Below are 20,899 nucleotides of genomic sequence, written 5' to 3' on the forward strand. Positions count from 1 at the left end.
TACCTATTTTTTAAAAAGTCTCTTTAAATTTTCTTTTAAAATAATATATATTTTGTTAAATGTAGTGTGAGAAAAGCTAAACAATAGTAGGTTAAGCATTAACAAAAGATACAATAGTATGTTTTATAAGATAGTTTGTTACCTATCTTAAATAAAAAAACCCACAAAAAACAAAGAGTTGGTTTTATAGATTCTCACCAAGAGTTCTCATTATGGCAGTTCTCATTATTACCTCTGCAATACTACCCATGGGAGATAACAAGGCCAGTATTGCTTTGAGTAGCTGGACAAACCTTTTGTTGAAAGGGTATGAAGTAAAGGTCAGTTCTAAAATAATGTGTTGTTTCTTCCTGATTATGGCTATTCTTTACTATGAGGAGTCTGTGATGCTAAATATTCCAATTGGAAGCCTGACCTGTTTCATAAGCACAATCCATTCATCATTGTGTGGCATATTTCCAAATACACTAACGTTATAGAATCATCTGATGAAAACCCAGAATGTTAGAATTAGATGACCCCTTAGAGATCATCTAGCTCAAAGACTATGAAATCAAGTGGGTAACATCAATGAAGTAGGTCATTTGCAAGAAAATATTTATTATCCACATAGGAAAATGCACTCTCCCCCTACTCTGCTATCTACACACAAACATTTATATGTAGCCATCATGGTCTGGAGGGATTAGTGGCAATCATGGCTGCTACTCAGCTCTAGCTGATTCTTGATGTGGGTTTTTATAAGATAGAAATCTGGGTTTCTGTGTGAACTTTCCTAATTTCAAGTGTTGGCAAATAATTCAAAATGTGTAAAAAAATTCAGCAGGTCAAACATACATGTCTACAGGGTGGGATCTGGCTTAGTTTGTAACCCTGATCTAGCCCAACCCCCTACTCTGGGAAGGATGGACAAAATAAAGCTGATACATTGTCCTAATTTGTGCCAGAGGTCATTCAGGGAGTTTAGTGACAGAACAGGGATTACAACTCAGATTTCCTGTTAATTACAATGGGAGAATTCTAGCATTTCCCAAAGAATTTCTTACAATTGGGTAAGTGAAGCACCTCATTAAATGTTAACTATTTAATTGCAGCTTTAAAGGCATTTGGCATCTGACCTCAATATTGTAAAATGTAATGTAAAAGTGCTTCCCACATAGTATAACCTACTTCACATTCAAAATGTCATAAATGAAATGTACAGATTTTTCCCCATCCGTATAGGAATTTCAAAAAATAGTTTAAAAACAAAACATTTTGTAACTTCTATGTAGATTTAAGTGTGTCATCTCTGCTTTAACATTTTCAAATTTAGAAGTTCTTCTGCAATATTCAGTTCAATTACCAAAGATACTGGGAAATAGTTTTTCTTATATTGTGTTTTGCTTTTTGCTCAATTTGCAAAAATCTGTCATGCTTTAAAAAAATCTAATGTTATTGCATGTCTAATAAGCTGAGCAGTAACTCAAGTAGAGGATATTAACACTTGAATATCTTATATAATCTGCTGACAAGACATAAAAACTTTTGTCAAGTAGCTTTACATAAGTCCTGTATTAAAAAATTATGCTTAGTAAGATAGAACTCACTCAACTACTTGTACTTTATTTTTAATTTTGTAGTTTACACGTAGGCATACAAGACTAAATGCAAAATAATTTAGAAACAACTTCCTACTTAGCTAAATGACAAACACTGAGCACAAGAAAGGCCCTCAAAACCAAATGCCAAAATATATATTACAAGGTCAGACTATAACACTAGCAAATGTGGGAAGAGGCAATAAGCAAAATAGAATTTTTAAAAGGAAGCCTGTGTTTACCTTATAATAATGAAGACATGGGGAAGGGAAGGAAGATGCACCAAAGAACACACAAAACAATTCATTAACATATATTTGCGCTTTATTTTAATTTTGCATCCTGAGATAACAACATTTTATATCTGACAAGTGAACAACGACAAAAGCAGCAGTGAAAGTTTCATAGAGGCAGGTATCCTTCATTTTGGCACAGCTGTATATAAGTTGAGTTCTCTGGACTCAAGAAAGAAAAATGAATTCATTCCACAGGCTACGTAACAACACAAGATGCATGAAAGTGCTTGGTCTAAATGGACATATCCACTATTATTCTTTTCTGGTAAAGCTGTCCCAACAGGCATTCTCTGCCAAAGAATGGAAATACTAGGTTCTTCAACCAGATGTTTTGATCAATGCCCACTTTCTAGCTACCTGGATTTCCTGTTCTTGCAGCCAAGACTCTAAATTTGTCTGTGGGTAGTCCAATGATGGTAAACTTGTTTGTAGTTTATATACTTTCAAACACTTATAACTTGTTTCAAAGTCCAGGCATTAAAAAATTTTTAAACAGTATTCGCTTACTAGAAAAATTGAAAATCAAGAACTAAGCCAATACAGGAACAAACAAACAAGATAAGCAGGAATAAAAAAAGAACATTAGAGAAATTATTGCCTTGACTCATCATGTTGAGTTATATACAGAACTAATTTTGAGAGACTCAACATTGATATTTAGTCCAATTCTAGAACATGGCATTATAAAACTTCACATTTGCAATCCTATATGTATGTATATGTATGATTTATACATACACATCCAAATAAACTCAGTTATATCCTGAAACAGAAAAAAATTGAAGGCAAATTCTAACCTGATGTAATAGAGCCCAATCTAGCCAACACACACACACACACACACACACACTCTAGCATCAATCATTTTATTTTTCAGGAATAAGATAAGCCAATCTGTGGAGATGGTCAAATAGTCTTAGTTCCTTTATAACAGTGGTACCCAACATGTTAACCATAAGGCTCCTTTATTATTCCCTTCCCCAGGGTTTTCAAGTACTTTATTTACCAAATTGTAGGTAATAGGCTTTCTTGTTTTTCATTAATCAAAGGCAAAACTGCCAGTCACAATTTCTGATTAGCATGTGATAACCATTGTTAACAGACAAAATTGAAAAAAATATAAGCAATATACAAGGAAATTCAATATCTTAGTTGACTTGTACAGCAGGATTATGGGTAAGTATATGACTTCTAGTACACTTTATGAAATATGGAAAAAGATTCAAGGATGCCCCAGTTGCTGTCTTCATCTGCCCCAAAGTGGTAACTACTGGTTTACATCCACCAACTTCTCCTCCCTAAATCAAGTATTAACATAACACAGCTGTCCATGTGGAACACACAGGGGATTAATAGCAAAATTTGCTACTGAAAAAAAGAGTCCAACTTCAATACTGATTCTGAAGGATTTGAATGAGAAAGAAAACATACAAACATGGATATAAAGGAATCCATTTAGACATTACACAATTATGATATTCAATATATCTTCAGTAAACTTCAAAAGCACACTAATATATGAAAGATATCCTCAATTCCCCTGTGAGGTAGGCCCAGATTATTGTCCCCACTTCAATGATGGGGACATGAGGTACAGAGGAATAAAGCAGCAGAGCTAAGAATTAAACCAGAAGTGATGTGGGTTTGAATACCATGCCAATTCCCTTTCTACCTTACAGTATCAATTGTTTCCAATAGATCTTTTTGAGGGTGTGTAACTTATAAGACACTGAAGCAGATGCTGGATAGGAATGAAACTCTTAGCACATAAACGTCAGAGTGGGTCCTTCCATATACCCATTGTTGTCACAGTTATAATTCTTGCCTGGATACCAGTTATAGCTGCATAGTCAAGTTCCACATATATGCAAAACTCACAGCCTTAGTCCCCAGTTCCTAAGGAAACTACATTCATTCATTTATCACCCTAGAAAGGCTGAGGTCTAGGAGGCATCAGGTCCTTTTGAGTCTGTGTGATATGAACACACACCGATCAGTAGGCAAATATCAAACTTTTACTATGTGCAAGGCACTGTGAGAGTTTCCATCAAGAGTCACATATCTGAATAATCATTCAGAAGTTTTATAGAGTAAAAATTTCCTAACCATTCCTAGAGTCACAGAATGTTTCCTGTCTAGCTCTAGGTCCAAACCCCATGATTTTACAGATGAAGAGAACAAGACTTTTAATTTAAGTGACTTGCCTGAAGCCCATCATATTAGATCACTTCCTCATATTTTGTGAATTTGACAAACTGCACAGAAAATGGGGCATATTTTCAGGTTAGCATCATCAAAATAAAAATGTTGGCTCAGATTCAGGAAAGAGAAATTTGGGCAAGGTAAGGTTCAGGGCAAGATAAGATAAATAAATAAATAAACTTCAGTTATATTTAATTCATATAATAATACATGAACAGATACTAATAACATCTATTCCTTTTCGGTGAGAAATTTCCAAAAAGTTCACCATTTAAAGGAAACTAAACAATCTGATGAGTGTTGCAAAATAGTTTTTTTTTTTTTAAAAAGCAGACCTGTATAGACATAAAGAGGACCTCACTGAAATGAATCTGAGCATCTTATAACCAAATTAGTAAAAAGTATTTCCACTATGTGAAACTGCTCCAATTAATCAGGTATGTACAATTTCTATATTCTCCTAGGTCAATATAGTACCCTAATGAAATATTGTTTGGGGACTTTACGTTCAAGTAGTGAGGTTTTATTTTTGGCATGGGCAGGCTCTGGGAATCGAACCTGGGTCTCTGGCACAGCAGGCAAGAATTCTGCCACTGAGACAGAGATTTTTTTTTTAAGTGGTAGTTTATTTGTAAACAAAATTAAAATGGTAATGACTTCTTTTAAAGCTCTCATTACAGTTGGAAAAAATACCTATTTGTTCATAGACTAACAAATGTTATTGAACTTTAAATTATGAACAAACAAGAATAAATTTAATTTAAAATGGTGTAGTGTTTAAATAAATATTAACATAATTTGATTAATTGCTCAGACATTAGTGTTTACAAGTCATAATAATATGGATAGAATATGCAATAAATACCTGAGGTTTGGAAGCATTTCAACCAGAGACCTTGTCCTTCAAGAACCATGTTAAATTACATGTCACTAGCATTAGAATTATTCATGTGAATGGCTGACAGTTCTATTCTATAGCATTTTGACACTAATATATCACACGATTAGGGATAACAAAGAAATGGTCTTTAAATAATAAATAAAATACAATATACTGGTGAACTATTTATATACCTATTTGAAAAGGGTGATTTTTAATCTAATGATCTCCCAATCTATTTACTCTGCTTTCTTCAACATAATGCTATTGTTGTACAAGACAGACAAGGCACTTTTCCATCTACTTCTAACATTTGATGACAATGGGCTCTTTCCTAAGTTAACACAGGGGGTAGGAGGGAACAAAGAGTAGAGAATATGTCAGGAATGGAGTTACTAAGTCTGTAAATAACACTTGCCCATATTCGTCATTAACATTACACAAGCTATTAGTCTTCTGGACAAGCTTAAAAATTACCAGTTGGATCAATGTATTAGTTCAGAATCTTGGGTCAAATGAGAAGCATTCAAACATCAATTATAAAGAAGTGAAACTCTGACTGGAACGAAGATGGAGTGGCATAACAGAAAACAAAGTCTGTATTCATTATGGTCCAAACCTCCATTGAAAGAATGAAGCTGAAAAGGTGTAGGGCTTATCCATTTTACACACAATTTAGGTGAGGAAAGTTAGAGAAATAACAGCTTTAACTTGTAATCTCCAAGCCTTGTGCGATTTTTTTACTTCGGCAAATATATTTTATTTTATCTGGAAACTACAGCAGCAGGTTTCATAAAGGAAAATTATGTAACAAAGAATTTCAAAATTATTTTCTTCAATCTAAAAATAACTTTCACAAAAATATTTTACTAACCTAATAGTAAAATCCAAGAATGTTCTGAGAATTAAAAAAAAAAAAAACACTTAATGGAGGAGGAATTAACTCCACAGCATGCTCTGTCATTTCAGTATTCATTGCTGCCAATTTCATTTAAAAGTAAACAAACCCCCAAATATTCCAAAATACCCAATTGCTAATTAGACTACTCCAAAGGAAAACAGTTTGAAATAGCAGTCACATAAGAGAGAAATAAAGAGAACTGAGTATCTTCTGGGTAGTTCAAGAAAATAAGATATGTCAACTAGCATAATGAATAATAAAATCATATTTAAAAGCAATTTGAGTAGGTTTAAAATTAACTTTACACATGCTGGCAAATGGTTTTTATGATGTTACTGTTACTTGAATCATACGGTCACCTCCAGAAACCCTCTATTTCTGTCTAAATATTTGTTTCATGGAAACAATTCATTACTTCCTGGAGTTCTTTGATCAAAACCAAGCATGATTTATACAGTAACAAAAGTTACTATGTCTAAGACATGGCCATATTCTAAGTTTACAGAAAAAAATGAGATTTCAAGGGTTGACATTTAAAAGCAATGATTCTATCAGTGATAATTAGAAATTCTATATTATGCTGAAAACCAATTTTGGTATTAAAATGTCATAGTTTGAAGCGCTGGAACAAAAATCACAGATAACATTTTTTCCCCCTGACCTTAGCTGTAAAACAAGACATTTGGTATACAATTTTCAGAGATTTCCACCTTGTTTCTAGAAGTATAACTTCAATTTTGCAGCAGGCAGACATACACAATATATTAAAAGTTAGAGACTGTGGGTAGCTGAGTGGCAAGGGGGTAGTGGGGTTGTATAAAGGGAGGTGGAAAAGTGTTTTTGCAAACAATTATAATCATATCAAATAGTATCTCATTTTTCCCTCTTTTTTAATTGGTCAAGGATTGTGGATTTTTAAGGTATTAAAGGGCTTGACCTTGTAGGAAGAAAATATTTTCTCTTCATTGGGATGAATATTTGTCTAAAAGGTTTATTAAAAGTAATAAGAATAAGACAGCAGATAAAATACTATTCAGTCCCAGATACTTTTAATCTATTTTTAGCACTATAAATTACAAATAATGCCTACATATAGGCATACATTTGTAGTTAAATTAACATAATATGAAGCTTTCACTACGTTAAAATTTTAAATTCTAGAAGAGTTAAAGTATGGTGCTCTCACTCCTCTTAACCGTAAAGTGAAATATCAGTGAAATGGCTACATACGTTCTAAATTTATAAACTAATAAAATTTTTGTCTAAACACTTGTCTCTTCTCATTAATAATATCCAAATGTTTAAAAAAGATTCTCAAAAAGAGGACTTAGAATATTTTATCAACTACCAATCAGCCACTCTATATTCTTTAGCTGTAATTGCTTTGCCAAAGTAGAATATTCGATTTCCAGAAGGTGTTAGCAGTTGCTTTCATGGGGGTTTGGAATCTCCGAAGACATCTGAAATCTTAAAACATTCTTTAAAGGGCATAGTTGTGTGTATTTGCAAAAGAGGGAGAGGATACATAAAGGGAAAAAACGAATGATTGTGGGGCTGAGATGTGTCAGATGCCAAAGGAATTCCTTTAGGGGTGGGAGTGGTGGACAAAATGGGAACTACTGAATTAAATGAAAAAAAAACAGGTTCAGAAAATAAGGTTCTTGGTTTCAGATGCAATGCAGAATATCTGGGACAATGACTTCAATTTTAATCCACTTGTTACAAAGGGCAATCCTGCCCTACACCTGAAATTTTTAGCACACATATGGCTTTGCCATAAATGGCATGTTAACGGTCTATACATTCACAAGGATGCTTGCAAACTTCATTCATATTAAAATCTATGCAAAATTGTTGGCAATACAGTAAGAGTAATATTATATTTTGTAAACCATAGCATACCACATTTTACATTATGCAAAGAGACAATATTTACAAGTCTTTAGGTGATTAAATACTTTATCCACAACATAAGTGATACTTTAGCAAAGTGCAGGACAAAACCAGTGCTGTTAATTGCATTTTCTTTAAAAGCAGATTAGAGTAAAACCATTTCTAAAAGCTACCAAAGCTTATTTAAATGTGTCTAGGAAGGGACTGCAGAGTATAAATAGCCTGGAAAAATGCTGCATATTTAGAAACATTTAGTATGAAAATTGTAAGGCAGCATGCTCAAAACAAGTTTTTTTTTCTTTAACATCAGCACTGATATTATCTTTAGTGGCCAATTTTATATGTACACATATATGTATATGACATATATGTATGTATATATGTATGTGTATATATGTGTATGTGTGTATATATGTGTGTGTAAAAAGTGAGAGTGCAAAATACAAGCCTTATTTAACATAAAAAGATGTGCAAAGTTTCTTCTTAAACAAACACAAATAAAAGAGTCAGGAGAATATTCTACCATTATAAAGAATAATTTGAATACAGCAAAGGAGCCCATCTTCATTCCAAAATCATCTACAAGGCACTAAGGGTGGGAAATGACAGGTAACACAGAAGTGACTGAATAAAATTCCTCAGTCAGGTCGGAATATGGGATATTTTGGTAAGAATTCTATTAGTATTACCTGAAAAATAAAAACAAACAAACAAGAATATATTGACAAATAATTTTGATTTAATATCATTTATGTATAACCCAGAATGTCTATAATCACTTTTCACAGGACTACATTTTGATACTAAACAATAAAGTCAGTGAACTATATTAAATACAATTATATAAAGAACTTACTACAAGGTATTTTTAGGTGGCAATTAAATTAAACCAGCAAACATAACCACTTACTGCAGCTGATAGTTTTTATTGCCTGATTTACAATGAGTATTTGTTTAGGTTCATAAAAACAAACCCTATTTACATTATCATGTATCTTTCCACTATTTATTTAAGCACAGAAGGGATTATATTGCATTATACAGATTAGAAATTATACACTATATTATATCTGTATATTTTTCAATTAAAGCAGGCAATATTGTTTGAGTATTACTATCTTTTGCAGGTTGTTTGTGAAAAATAATAAAATGTCCCCAAATGGACTAAAACATTTTAATGACAGAAAGGTTTGGAAATATAATAATAAAAACCTAAGATAACTTTGAGTGTTTTGCCTGTAGTGGGTTTTAGATTTGTGGTCACTTGTACTTTTCCTTCAAACTATTTAGAGAGTGATATTAAAATAATCCTTATTTATGAAATGCAACTGGAGTACTTTATTATTAAATACACACTAAATGCCAGCAACTTGAAGCTTGGATCAATTTTAGTATTCTTTTTATTTTGGTTGGGTTTTTTAGGGTACATGGGCTAGGAATTGAACCCAGGTCTCCTGAATGGCAGGCATTCTAATTTTAATATTCTTATGAATGCTGATGCTGACTTTACCACAATGGACAGATGTGAATCTAAGCTTTATGACTAAAATCGCATAGTCTACAGCAAAAAAAATTTAGAACCTATAATTTCTTCATTCAAAGTAATGTCAGCCAAGAAAAGAAAAGCCAGGAATATGAATTCACAGAAGTCAATTCCTATTTTAGCAAGTTTCCACAAGATTATATTTTGAAATACTTTGTTTGACAGCAGCTGTTCCCATAACCATATGGTATGATTTGCACCTAGGTTAAAAGAATATTAAAGTGGTGTAACGTTTTTTATCTGATCATATTAACTGAGACTTGTTCTAAGATCTAAATAATTGCTAGCTTCCAAGATATTTTATGTTGACTACAAATTTAAAGAAGTTAGAAACCACTAGGTTCCAATGGAAAATTTCAGGTTGAGAAGATTAAAAGTAGAAAGAAGTTCTGACAAATGATACACAGAACAAAATGCTACACTTTGGATCAACTCCAAAAAATATAATTAAAAAACTGCATACTTACATACTCCATCATATTGCTAGTTTCACATTTCCTTTTAGTCAATTTCCAGTGCAAAGCAAGCTGAGAAAGTACAGTTTGTTAATTATTTTGATATTAATTTAACTAATAACAGTTTACACATGTGAATAAGTCACTGAAAATAATCCAGGAATAAGTATAAGATACAAAGCACAGCATTTAAAATACCTTGCAAAGAATATGTTTGAAAAATTGAGCATTAGTTCTCTAATCCATTCCTTTACTGGCCTGTAAAATTCACATTTAAGATGCTTATTTTTTTAACTTAGTGATCCAAATATATGAATGAGGTACTTATTTGCTTAAACTTTCTTACCTTGTGATATAATCTGTTATTTTCCCATTCTAATAACTTCTGAATTGATCTTCTGGTCTAAGAGAAAGGATCAAGATGTAGTTACAAGGTGAGCTGAAGAACTTTGTAAATTGAATGTATCTATATTTTTCTGCTTATTTGTAAGATACCATTATTTTCTCCTCTTGTTTTTCTATTAGGAATCAGAAAAAAGCAATATAACTGACAGAAGTTGCTAAAAGAATAGCAATATTTTGTGTGATTTTAATAGTCATATTAGTAAAAAAAAGGATGATAAATGCTTTACAAAATAAAATATGTACTAGTTACTCTGTGTCATGAATCCAATTGCTGGACTGTTGTCAAAATCTTTCAAGACCTAATCTAGATTTGCATGTATCTTTTCACAGGATTCGTTTTTCAGTAAATATTTAATAGGTAAGTTAACCTGATTTCTCATAAAAAGTCTTCCTATCACAGTTTCTAGCACAACAACTGGCATATAGGAGTCCGTCAAGGGCCACTGGGTGAATTAAGTAAACCAACAAATACCAGAATTTCCAGTGAAAAGAACATGTTAAAAAGAGCCAGTGAGAGAACCTGTATTTAGAAGGAAAATATAAATCAGAGAAAAAGCAATGTAATAAATGGGGAAACAGGTCAAATTTTTCCTTTTAGAATGTATGCATTTTGTAGGGATTTATAAAATTTAACAAAACCTTTGAAAACATTAAAATAAGACTATTATGCATTTCTGATTCTCATTGGAAGAGATTTTTTTAATTTTAATTTTTTATTACTATATATTATATAGTCACATACCACGTAATCATCCAAAGTGTACAATCAATGGTTCACATATCATCATATAGCTGTGTATTTATTATCACAAACGACTTTTTTGTGAAAAATAATATATATACAAAAAAGGAATAAATTACAAAACACATCACAATAATTAGTTGTAGAACAGATTTCAGAGTTTGGTATTGGTTACAATTCCACTATTTTAGGTCTTTACTTCTAGTTGCTCTAAGTAAGATACTGGAGACTAAAAGAAATATCAATATAATGATTCAGCATTCATGCTCATTTGTTAAACCCTACCTTCTCTGTATAACTCCACTTATGATCTTTCTTCCACTCTTTAGGGGTATTTGGGCTATGCCCATTCTAACTTTTTCAAGTTGGAAGGGGCTGTTGATAATATGGGATAGGGAAATGGACTAATTGATGTTGTGGAAAGGCTGGCCCCTCTGCATTTCAGCACTTTTCTGGTCCAGGGACCCATCTGGAGGTTGCAGGTTTCTGGAAAGTAAACTTAGTGTGTGGAACCTTTGTAGAATCTTATATAATGCTGTTCTCATAACCATATGTTCCCATATGTTCTTTAGGCTTGGCAAGAATGGTCTTGTTTTGGGGGTTAGCAAGCTACGATAGGCAGCAATATCTATTGAAGCTGGGTAAGAGTGACCTCCAGAGTAGTCCTTTACTCTATTTGAACTCTCTCAGCCACTAATTTCTTATTTGTTATACTTCTTTTCCCTCTTTTGTTCAGGACGGCATTGTTGATCCCACAGTGCCAGGACCACGCTTAACCCTGGGAGTCATCTCCCAAGCTGACAGGGTGTCTTTCACCCCTGGATGTCATGTACCACGTAACAGGAAGGGCAATGATTTCACTTGCAGAGTTGGACTTAGAGAGGGAGAAGCCACTTCTGAGCAACAAAAGAGGTCCTCTGGAAGAAACTCTTAGGCATACCTATAGGTAGGCTAAGCTTCAATGCTACATACACAAGCTTCACAAGGGCAAGTCTCAAGATCAAAGACTTGGCCTATAGTTTTGGGTGTTCCCAATGCTTGACACAGTATCAGTGATTTTCTCAGGGGTAAAGTTTAATAGTTCCATATTTTTTCTCCCAACCCTCAAGGGACTTTGCCAATACTTTTTGATTATCTGCTTAATATACTCCTGGATGTATCCAGGCACTACATTAAGCTATTCAGGATTAAAGGCCCTCATTCTTTTTCTGGGCTCCCTGTGTTTAGACTATTTAAATTATCTATGTAGACTGGTTGAATTAGACTACCTGATCCAGAAAATTTGGGTTCTGGACAAAATAAATCTTTATTCCTTTGGTCTCAAAGAGTAGATGAGATTCTAAAATATAGACAATGTCTGCCTTACCCTGTATTTTGAATTACCTTAATCTCGACCTGATTGGTTTCACTCTTATCTCTAAATACCAGATTATAAATATATAAAAGAGCCTCTCAAAATCCAGAAATAACAATTACCACTCAGGATTAAATGTGCCTGTTATAAGAGTGTACAATCTAGACCCCTGTTTTCTAATAAGTATTTTCTAAATGAGACCATACAATATTTGCTCTTTTGTTTCTGGCTTATTTTGCCTCGCCAAATATCCCACAGGTTCATTCACAATGTTGCATGCCTCACAACTTCACTCCTTTTTGTAGCAGCACAATATTTGACCATATGTATACACCATTGTTCACCCATCTATTTCCTCAGTCAGTGCATCCTTCAGCCACCTTCACTGGAAGAGTTTTATAAGGTTTCTGATAAACAAGTCTAGCAGGCATTGTTAACTTGGAGAACTACTTCCTAAAATTGAAATTACTTACAAATTAGAATATAACTGAAATGATTTCCAAAGCATTAACCCAAGAAACTATTCTATGTGTTTAACTGTGTAAGTTAACAATCATTGGCAATTAAATCCTAAATAAGCAGACATCTTGGTTCACTTAGAGTCAATGAATCAGATCAGCAACAATGTAGTCAAACATTTTGAGTATACACGTGGGCCACTGTACTTGATGGTACCTTTCTAGATAAAATTAGATGCATAACAAAAAGATTGAATTAGTAATTTAAAATTTTTCTCCAAAGAAAAGCCCAGGCTCAGATGGCTTCTGTGACTAATTCTACCAAATGTTTAAAGATGAAATAATACCAATCCTACACAATTTCTTTCAGAAAATGAAGGGGGAACACTCCCCACCTCATTCTATGAGAACATTATTACATTGAAACCAAAGCCAGACAAAGACATCACTACAGATCAATATCCTTAAATACAAAAATTCTCACCAAAAAATACTAGCAAAGTGTATCTGTGAAACATATAAAAAGGATTATATATCCTGACCAATTGGTATTTATACCAGGAATATGAAAATAAATTGATGCAACATTATTAGAACAAACAAGTAAACTAAATGATCATCTTAATAGATGCAGCAAAAACACTGGCCAAAATCCAAACCAACTCATGATAAAAACCCTCAGAAACTAAGAACAGAAAGGAACTTCCTTAACCCAATAAAGAGATATCTATGAAAAATCTACAGCTAACATCATACTTAATGGTGAAAGACTGAATGCTTTCACTCTAAGATTGGGAATAAGGCAAGGATATCTGCTCTCATCACCCTTACTCAATTAGTTCTGCAAATTCTAGCCAGTGCAATAAGGAAACAAAAGAAAATAAATGTCATATAGATTGGAAAGAAATAAATATAAATGGCCCTATTTGCAGATGATGTGTGGCCTAAGTAGAAAATCCCAAGGAATGTACCAAAAGACTCCTAGAACAATGAGTGAGTTCAGCAAGGTCACAAGATACAACATTAACATGCAAAAATCAGTTGTATTTCTATATACTAGCAATGAACATGTGAAAACCAAAATTAAAAATACAATGTTGTTTATAAGGCTCAAAAACAAAAAAATAAACTTAGGTATAAATATAACAAAGCACATACAGGATTTTGTGATGTTTACACTGGACCACTTCCATCATGGAAGGGGCAGCATTTTATTGTAACTGGAATAGACACATACTCTGGATATGAGTTTACCTTCCCTACACACAATGCTTATGCCAAAACTACCATCTGTGGACTTATAGAATGCCTTATCCACTGTCACAGTGTTCTACACAGCATTAACTCTGATCAAGCGACTCACCTCACAGAAAATGAAGTATGGGAATGGGCATATGCTCATGGTATTCACTGTTCTAGCCATGTTCTCCATCATCCTGAAGCAGATGGATTGACAGAACAGTGGAATGGCCTTTTGAAGGCTCAATTATGGGTGCCAACTGGATGGCAATACATTGCAGGGCTAGGCAAATGTTCTCCAGAAGGCTGTGTACATTCAAAAGCCTAATGCACTCTATGGTATTATTTCTGCCATAGTCAAGATCCATACGTTCAGGATTGAAGGAGTAGAAATGAGAGCGGCACCAGTCACTCTTACACCTAGTGATCACTAGAAGAATGTCTGTTTCCTGTTCCCGCAACCTTCAGCTGTGCTGGTCTACTGATCTTAGTTCCAAAAGGAGGAGAAGCTTCCATAGGAAATACAACAATGATTACACTGAACTGGAAGTTAAGACTGCCACCTGCCCATTTTCAGCATCTCATGCCTCTGAATTAACAGGCAAAGAGCGGAATGATTGATCCTGCCTATCAAGGGGAACTAAAAGTACAACTACACAATGAAGGCAAAGTAGAGTTTGCCTGGAATACAGAAGATCTCCTAGGGCATCTCTTAGTACTACCATGCCCTGTCAACAGAGAACTGCAACAACGCAATCCAGTCAGAATAGCCAATGGCACAAAAACTTCAGGAATCAGGATTTGGGCCACCCTACCAGGCAAAGAACCCCCCCCCCCCCCCCAGGTATGGTGCTTGCTTAGGGTAAAGGGAATATGGAATGAGGAGTGGAAGAAGGCAGTAGTAAATATGAGCTACAATCAATCATGTGATCAGTTACAGAAATGAGGACTATAACGGTTATGACTATTTCTTCTTTGTTTTGTTATGAGAATATTTGTGTGTACATATATAGCAAATTTTTTTCTGGATCTAATTCCCTGTTTTTATGACATCAGTTGTAATGTTCATGTCATAGTATTTAAGTTTGGGATATGAAGTTTAAGAGTAAATATTACCCAAGGACCTGTCACTTATTCTGGGGAGAGATAGTGCATTTCTGGTTGTATGCAGGAGAGCTGAGAACTGTTAGGTGAAAATATGACTGGATGACTGTTACTGTTTTTATTTATAGATGAAGTATGGTTTAAGGATATATGTATAGCTGACAAGTTGAAAAGGGGTAGACTGTGAAGTTTAAGCTCATATGTCAACTTGGCCAGGTTTTCATGTCCAGTTGTTTGGTCAAGCAAGCAATGGACTGTTAGTGTGAGGACATTCATGGACTTAAATCATCAGTAAGCTGATTGCATTATGGCTGATAACATCTACATTCAACTGAGGAGAGAAGTCTCATCCAATCAATTGAAGGCTTTAAAAGGAGAAGTGACAATTTTAGCAGTGAGAAGAGAGAATTTCCATCTCTACTTCTGCCAGCCAGCTTCTCCTAGGGAATTCACTGAAAACCTTTATCAGAGTCTCCAGTTTGCAGCCTGCACTATGGAATTTGGACTTGTGCATACCCACAATCACATAAGCAATTCTTACAAAAAGTCCCCAAATATTCACTGATATCTCCTGTTGGTTCTGTTTCCCTAGAGAACCGTGACTAATATAGACTTGTATACTGAAAACTACAACAACAGTGAAAAAGAAATCAGAGAGTTGAATAAACAGAGAGACAGATCATATCCTAGGAAAAATTAACACAGGAAAGATGTCAATTCTCCTCAAGTTGGTATACACGTTTAGTGCAATTCCTATCAAAATGCCAGCGAGATATTTTTGTAGCCATTGACAAGATTATTCCAATGTTCAGGCAGGCTAACTGGGCACTTGAAGTCTTCCTATTCTACCCCGCCTCATACTGTGCTCTGCTCTCTGGACACATCCCCTCAACATTCTGGCATCATACTCCTTCCTTTGTCATTTTCATGCCTTTGTCTACACAGCAACCTCCACATGACACATTCTCCACTGGGTCCCTCCATTCCCTTTTCCAAGAGGGGCCTCCCTGACCTGTAAGGGAGACCAGAAAAGCCTGGATTTCCTTAGGATCTCTGGACCTTCCCAGTCCCAGTCTCTGCCACGACCAGCAGGAGAAGGCATCCCCAGGAGCCTGACAGGCTGACAGAGGAGACAAAATTTCTCTGGAACCTGATTCTTTGCTTCCTAGTCCAGCTGGGATACCCACTAGAGGAAGAAACCTGGCCAAAGACCTTGACTCACCATGGTATTAGCCCTGTTCCCATCGTGGGACTGAAAGCCTAAGGACATCCTGTCCTCACACTACCAGAATAGCTTTCTGGAGAAGGGGCCTTGCAACAGGGATTATAAGAAGTTCTGGAAAAGTCTTCAGGGCCTCACCCTCAGACAAACCATTAGCTGCACACTAAACTTAAGTAACAGAGACTTTAGAGACTACACATGATAGAGAATATAGTCTCAACAACAACAGAAAATAGTTTAGAGAAGTCACTAAACAACTAAAAGAACTACAACTCACAGCAAACAACAATAACAACAAACCCTGGAGAATTGGGAGAATCTGATTTCCAGAGTTACCACATTATATTATTCAAAATGTCCACTTTGCAATAAAAAATTACACAGCATGAAAAGAAACAAGAAAGCATAGCCCATTCACAGGAGGAAAAAAGAAATTAACAGTGTGTCCCAGAAGAAGCACAGACATTGGACTTCTAGACGAAGAATTTATAGTAAATATCTTAAATATGCTCATGGAGCTGAAGGAAACAATGACAAAGAACTAAGAGAAACCAGAAGAACAATGACTTACTAAATAGAGTATATCAATGAAGAGGTAGTATTATATGAAAGAACCAAATAGAAATTATGGAGCTTAAAACTAAAATAACTGAAATGAAAATTTCACGGGAAGGGATCAATACCAGATTTGAGCAGGGAAAAGGATCAGAGAACTTCAAAATAGGTTAACTGAGACTATACAGTCTGAGGAGCAGAAAAAAACAAGAATGAAGAAACATGAACTGAGCCTAAGAGGCCTATGAGACACCATCAACTATACCAACATACGCCTAACAAGGGTATCCGAATGAGTATAGAGAGAAGGTGGCAGAAGAATATTTGAAGAAATAATGGTTGAAAATCCCCAAATTTGATAGAAGACATGAAACTACATGTTCAAGACTCCCAATTAATTGTAAGTAGGATACTTACAAACTCAAAGAGATCCATGCCCACACACATTATAAGAAAACTATGGAAAGCCAAACACAAAGAGAGATGCTTGAAAGCAGGAAGGGGGAAGTGATTTGTCATGAGCTCCTCAATAAGATTAACAGTCAAGTTCTCATTAGAAACCACTGTGGCCAGAAGGAAGAGCGGCAACATTTAAAACGCTAAAAAAAGATCACAACCCTGTCAACCAAGAACTCTATATTCAGCAAAACTATTTTTCCAAAATGGAGAAGGAATTAAGACATTCCATGATAAACAATGCCTGAGGGAATTCATCACTATTAGACAGGACCTACAAGAAATGTTAGAGAGAGTCCTCAAGCTTTAAAAAAGAAAGGTCACTAGACAGGAACTCAAGCCCATATGAAGAAATAAAGAACACTGGAATAGGTAAGAACATATACATACAAAAGCCAATATTACTGTATTTTAGATTTGTAACTCTTCTAATTTCCTATGTGGTTTAAAAGACAAATAGATAAAACAATAATTATAAATCTATATTAATGGGCATACAATGTTTAAAGATGTAATTTGTGACAATAACAACATAAAGGTCAAGAGACAGAGATATACAGGAACTGATTTTTGCAAATACTATTGAAGCTAAATTGCTATTAATTTAAACTAGGTTAATATAAGTTTAAGATGTTAATTATGATCCCAAGTGTAACCATTAGGAAAATTAAAAAAAAAATACACTGAAAAAGAAATGAGGAGGGAATCATTAAGCTGTAATACAAAAATACTCCATAACAATTAAACACAAAAGAAGGCAGTAATGGAGGAACTGAGAAACAAAAGGATATTACTTATAGAAAACAAAAAGCCAAACTGCAAAAATAAGTCCTTAATTATAATTAATCAATTTAGATGGCTTAAATGGTCAAGTAAAAGTCAGAGATTGTCTGAATGGATTAAAAATGATCCACATATACACTGTCTCTCTATATATAACTTTAGATCAAAAGACACAAAGGATTGAAAGTCAAAGGACAGGAAAAGATATTCCATATAAACAGAAACTACAAGAGAACAGGGGTAGCTGTACTAAAGTCAGACAAAATATACTTAGGACAAAAAACGTTATGAGACAAATAAGGAGATTATATATTGATCGAATTGTCCACCCATGGGAAAGATATACCGATTATTTTATAGCCGACAACAAAATCCCAAATATATGAAGCAAATATTGACAGAATTGAAGACTTCAATATATGAATTTTAATAATTTTTTTAAAGTAGACAGATCAATAAGGAAATAGAGGATATGAATAACACTATAAACCAACTAGACCTAAAAGAGATACACAGCACACCCACCAAACAACAGTCAAATACACATTCTTCTCATATGCACATAGAACATTTTCCAGAATAGATCATATGTTAGGCCTCAAAACAAGAATCAATAAATTTAGTACAACTGAAATCATACAAACTATCTTCTCTGATCACAACAGAATGAAACTAGAAATAAAAAACAGAAGGAAATCTACAACATTCACAAATAGTTGAACATTAAACAGACTCTTAAACAATCAATGGGTCGAAGAAGAAATCACAAGGAAAATTAGAAAATACTCTGAAATGAACGAAAATGAAAATACACCGTTATTGGATGTAGCGAAAGCAATCTCAGAGGTAAATTTATGCCTGTAAAAATCTCCATTAAAAAGGAGGAAAGATCTTAAATCAGTAACACAAATTTATACCTTAGGAACTAGAATAAGAAAAGCAAAATAAGCACAAAGCTAGTAAAAGAAGGAAATGATAAAGAACTGAGCAGAAATAAACAAAATAGAGAACAGAGAAACAATATAGAAAAATCAATGAAATAAAAAGTTGGCTCTCTGAAAGATCAACAAAATTGAACCTTTAGGGAGACCAACTAAGGAAAAAATTACTGAAGGCAGAAGTGAAAGAGGGGAGATTATTATCAACCTTACAGAAATAAGAGGTTTATAAGAGAATACTGTAAACTGTATTATAATTAATTAAAGTAGAGGAAATAGACGAATTCCTAGAAACATACAAACTACAAAATCTAACACAAGGGAAATAGGTAATCTGAATAGGTCTATAACAAGTAGATATTTAATTAGTAATGAAAAACTTCCCATCAAAGATAAGCTCAGAGCTAGAGGGATTCACTGGTGAAATCTACCAAACATTTAAAGAAGAATTAATAGCAATACTTCTTAAACTCTTCCAAAATACAGAAGAGGAGGGAGACTTCCCAATTCATTCTATGAAAACAGCACTGCCTTGATGCTAAAGCCATGCAAAGATATATAAGAAAAGGAACTACGGACAAATGTCCCTGATGAATACAGATGTAAAAATCCTCAACAAAATATGAGGAAACTGTATGTAGCACCATATTAAAATGATTATATGCTGTGACCAAATTAGACTTATCCCAAGAATGCAAAAGTGGTTCAATATATATAAATCAATGTAATATACTCCATTAAATGAATGAAGGAAAAAAATACACAACTATTTCAATTGCTGCAAATAAAGCAATTTTTACAATAAAAGCACTCAACCAAGTAGGAATAGAACTTATACTGATATAAGGCATCTATAAAAAATCTGGGACTACTATCATACTCAATGGTGAAAGACTGAAAGCTCTCACCCTCAGGAACAGGATCAGGAACAAGACAAGGATGCCCAATTCTGTCCCTGCTATTCAACACTATATTATAATGTTCTTTAGGTACTATATGTTCTACCTTTGTAATTAGAAAGGTAAAAGAAATAAAGGAAATCCAAATTATAAAGGAAGAAGTAAAACTATCTCCATTCAAAGATGACATGATCTTACATAGAAAATCCAAAAGAATACTCAGTAAAACTATTAGTGCTAATAAATGAGTTCCACACAGTAGCAGGATAGAAGATCAACACAGACAAATCAGTTTTATTCCTATATAGAAGCAATAAGCAATCCAATAAGGAAAATAAGAAAACAATTCCACTTTCCATAGCATCCAGATAATAAAATACTTAGGAATAAATTTTGGGTGGTGCAAGACTCATATTCTCAAACTACAAACATTACTGAAAGAAATTAAAGAAGATGAAAACAAATGTAAAGATATTCTGTGCTCATAGATTGAAAGACTTAACATTGCTATGATGGCAGTATTCCTCCAAAGAATCTACAGATTCAATATAATCCCTATCAAAATAACAGTGGACTATTTTTTCAGAAATGTAAGAGCAGATTCTAAAATTCATATGGAATTGTATGGGCCCAAATAGCCACAACAATATTGAAAAATAAGAACAAACTTGGAGGAAGCACAGTTTACCTACTTCAAAACTCAGTACAGTAATGAGAACAGTGTGATACTGGCATAAGAACAGACATATAAATCAAAGGAATGGAATTGAGAATACAGAAATAAATCCTCACATCTATGGTCATTTGATTTTTGACAATGATGCCAAGGATATTAAATGGGGAAAGAATATTCTCTTCTACAAATAGTACTGAGACAACTGGATGTCCACTTAGAAAAGAATGAAGTTAGACCCTTATCTCACATTATATACAAAAATTAACTCAAAATGGATCAAAGACCTAAATATAAGAGCTAAAACTATAAAAGTCTTAG

At 33.9% G+C, this 20,899-nt stretch overlaps 1 protein-coding gene across 2 annotated transcripts in view; it reads right to left on the reverse strand.

Moving 5' to 3' along the window:
• Window positions 1-1,817: 1,817 nt before the first annotated feature.
• Window positions 1,818-20,899, reverse strand: part of CHIC1 (cysteine rich hydrophobic domain 1) — a 52,985-nt gene continuing 33,903 nt past the window's right edge. For both annotated transcript variants that reach the window (XM_077146573.1, XM_077146572.1), the window contains 3 exons: window positions 10,097-10,153; window positions 9,763-9,822; window positions 1,818-8,441 (listed from right to left, as the gene is read on the reverse strand). In XM_077146573.1, coding sequence (XP_077002688.1) covers window positions 8,391-8,441; window positions 9,763-9,822; window positions 10,097-10,153 — 168 coding nt within the window. In that variant the 3' untranslated portion in view covers window positions 1,818-8,390. The remainder of the gene's footprint in view (window positions 8,442-9,762; window positions 9,823-10,096; window positions 10,154-20,899) is intronic.

The sequence above is a fragment of the Tamandua tetradactyla genome, chromosome X, assembly GCF_023851605.1.
Source record: "Tamandua tetradactyla isolate mTamTet1 chromosome X, mTamTet1.pri, whole genome shotgun sequence".
In the NCBI taxonomy this organism is placed as follows: domain Eukaryota; kingdom Metazoa; phylum Chordata; class Mammalia; order Pilosa; family Myrmecophagidae; genus Tamandua; species Tamandua tetradactyla.